At 52.6% G+C, this 982-nt stretch overlaps 1 protein-coding gene across 1 annotated transcript in view; it reads left to right on the forward strand.

Annotated features, from left to right (window-relative positions):
- The first annotated feature begins 6 nt into the window (after nucleotides 1-6).
- Nucleotides 7-982, forward strand: part of LOC119585706 — a 48,581-nt gene continuing 47,605 nt past the window's right edge. Inside the window, exon 1 of the mRNA XM_037934384.1 lies at nucleotides 7-581. Coding sequence (XP_037790312.1) covers nucleotides 267-581 — 315 coding nt within the window. The 5' untranslated portion in view covers nucleotides 7-266. The remainder of the gene's footprint in view (nucleotides 582-982) is intronic.

Genomic DNA, 982 nt, shown 5'->3' on the forward strand with positions numbered 1-982 from the left:
GCCCAAGAGGAACGGTGCTTGCAGGTGCTGAACCAGCGCTCGGCGTTGAACGAGGTCAACTCACACGCCGCGGTGGCGCTGCTCAACCTGTGTGCGTGAACGAGCAGTGTCGCGGCTCGGAGGCTCGTTGGCGCGTCGGGTCCGTGGACGCCCGCGAACAGCGACCGCGGTCGGCGCATGGACGGTCGTGTCGGTGTGTGTGCCGCTGGTGACCGCCGCGCGAAGTGCCTGTGACCGAGTGCAGCGTTTCTTATAATGCTTTTACAATGTTAATGGATATGTCGGAAATCGTGGGTGACAAAAGCCAAGAGGCGATAGCACACCTGTCAAAGAAAATGGGAGACTGTTGCAAATACGAAGACATACCGAAAGAAAACGGATCACCCGAAGAGGGCGGTGACATGGTGGCCGACGTGGGCGGAACGGTGGAGAGGGGCGTGCCCAGCCAAGGGGGCGTGTCCGAGGGGGCACAGGGGGCGGGCGAAGGGGGCGAACGCTCCGCCCCGCAGCCCCCGAACGGCCTCCCCGACGGCGGAGGATTCAAAAAGATCTACATAGGGAAGCTTATCAACCCGAAGCAGGTAGAGAGAGAAAAGTTTTGTATTTAGCATTTAGCGGCGTTGCAGTCACTGTAATTAGCTTTGAGGAGAGAGGGGGGAGGGGGGAGGAAGAAAGGGGGGGTAGGAGGGGGGAGATAACATGCAGGAAGCGTAAAGCATTAAATATGTCTGAGAAGTTCCCATGCTCAGTGTTTGATTATGAGGAAGCAAGCGCTGTACTGGTGATTGTTAATGAGCCAAAAGAACGTAAAAAAATATAAAGATTATATACAAGAAAAGATAAAATACTGAAACTGTGCACGATTCAACATTGTGGATTTTCACATTGTTAACGCAGTCTTCTTTGCAATATTGCGAAGTCTCCCTTTATACTAAACCAGCCGTATGTAACTGTATATTTTCTCGAAATTTTGTATTTCTGA

This window comes from Penaeus monodon, chromosome 20 (assembly GCF_015228065.2).
Source record: "Penaeus monodon isolate SGIC_2016 chromosome 20, NSTDA_Pmon_1, whole genome shotgun sequence".
In the NCBI taxonomy this organism is placed as follows: domain Eukaryota; kingdom Metazoa; phylum Arthropoda; class Malacostraca; order Decapoda; family Penaeidae; genus Penaeus; species Penaeus monodon.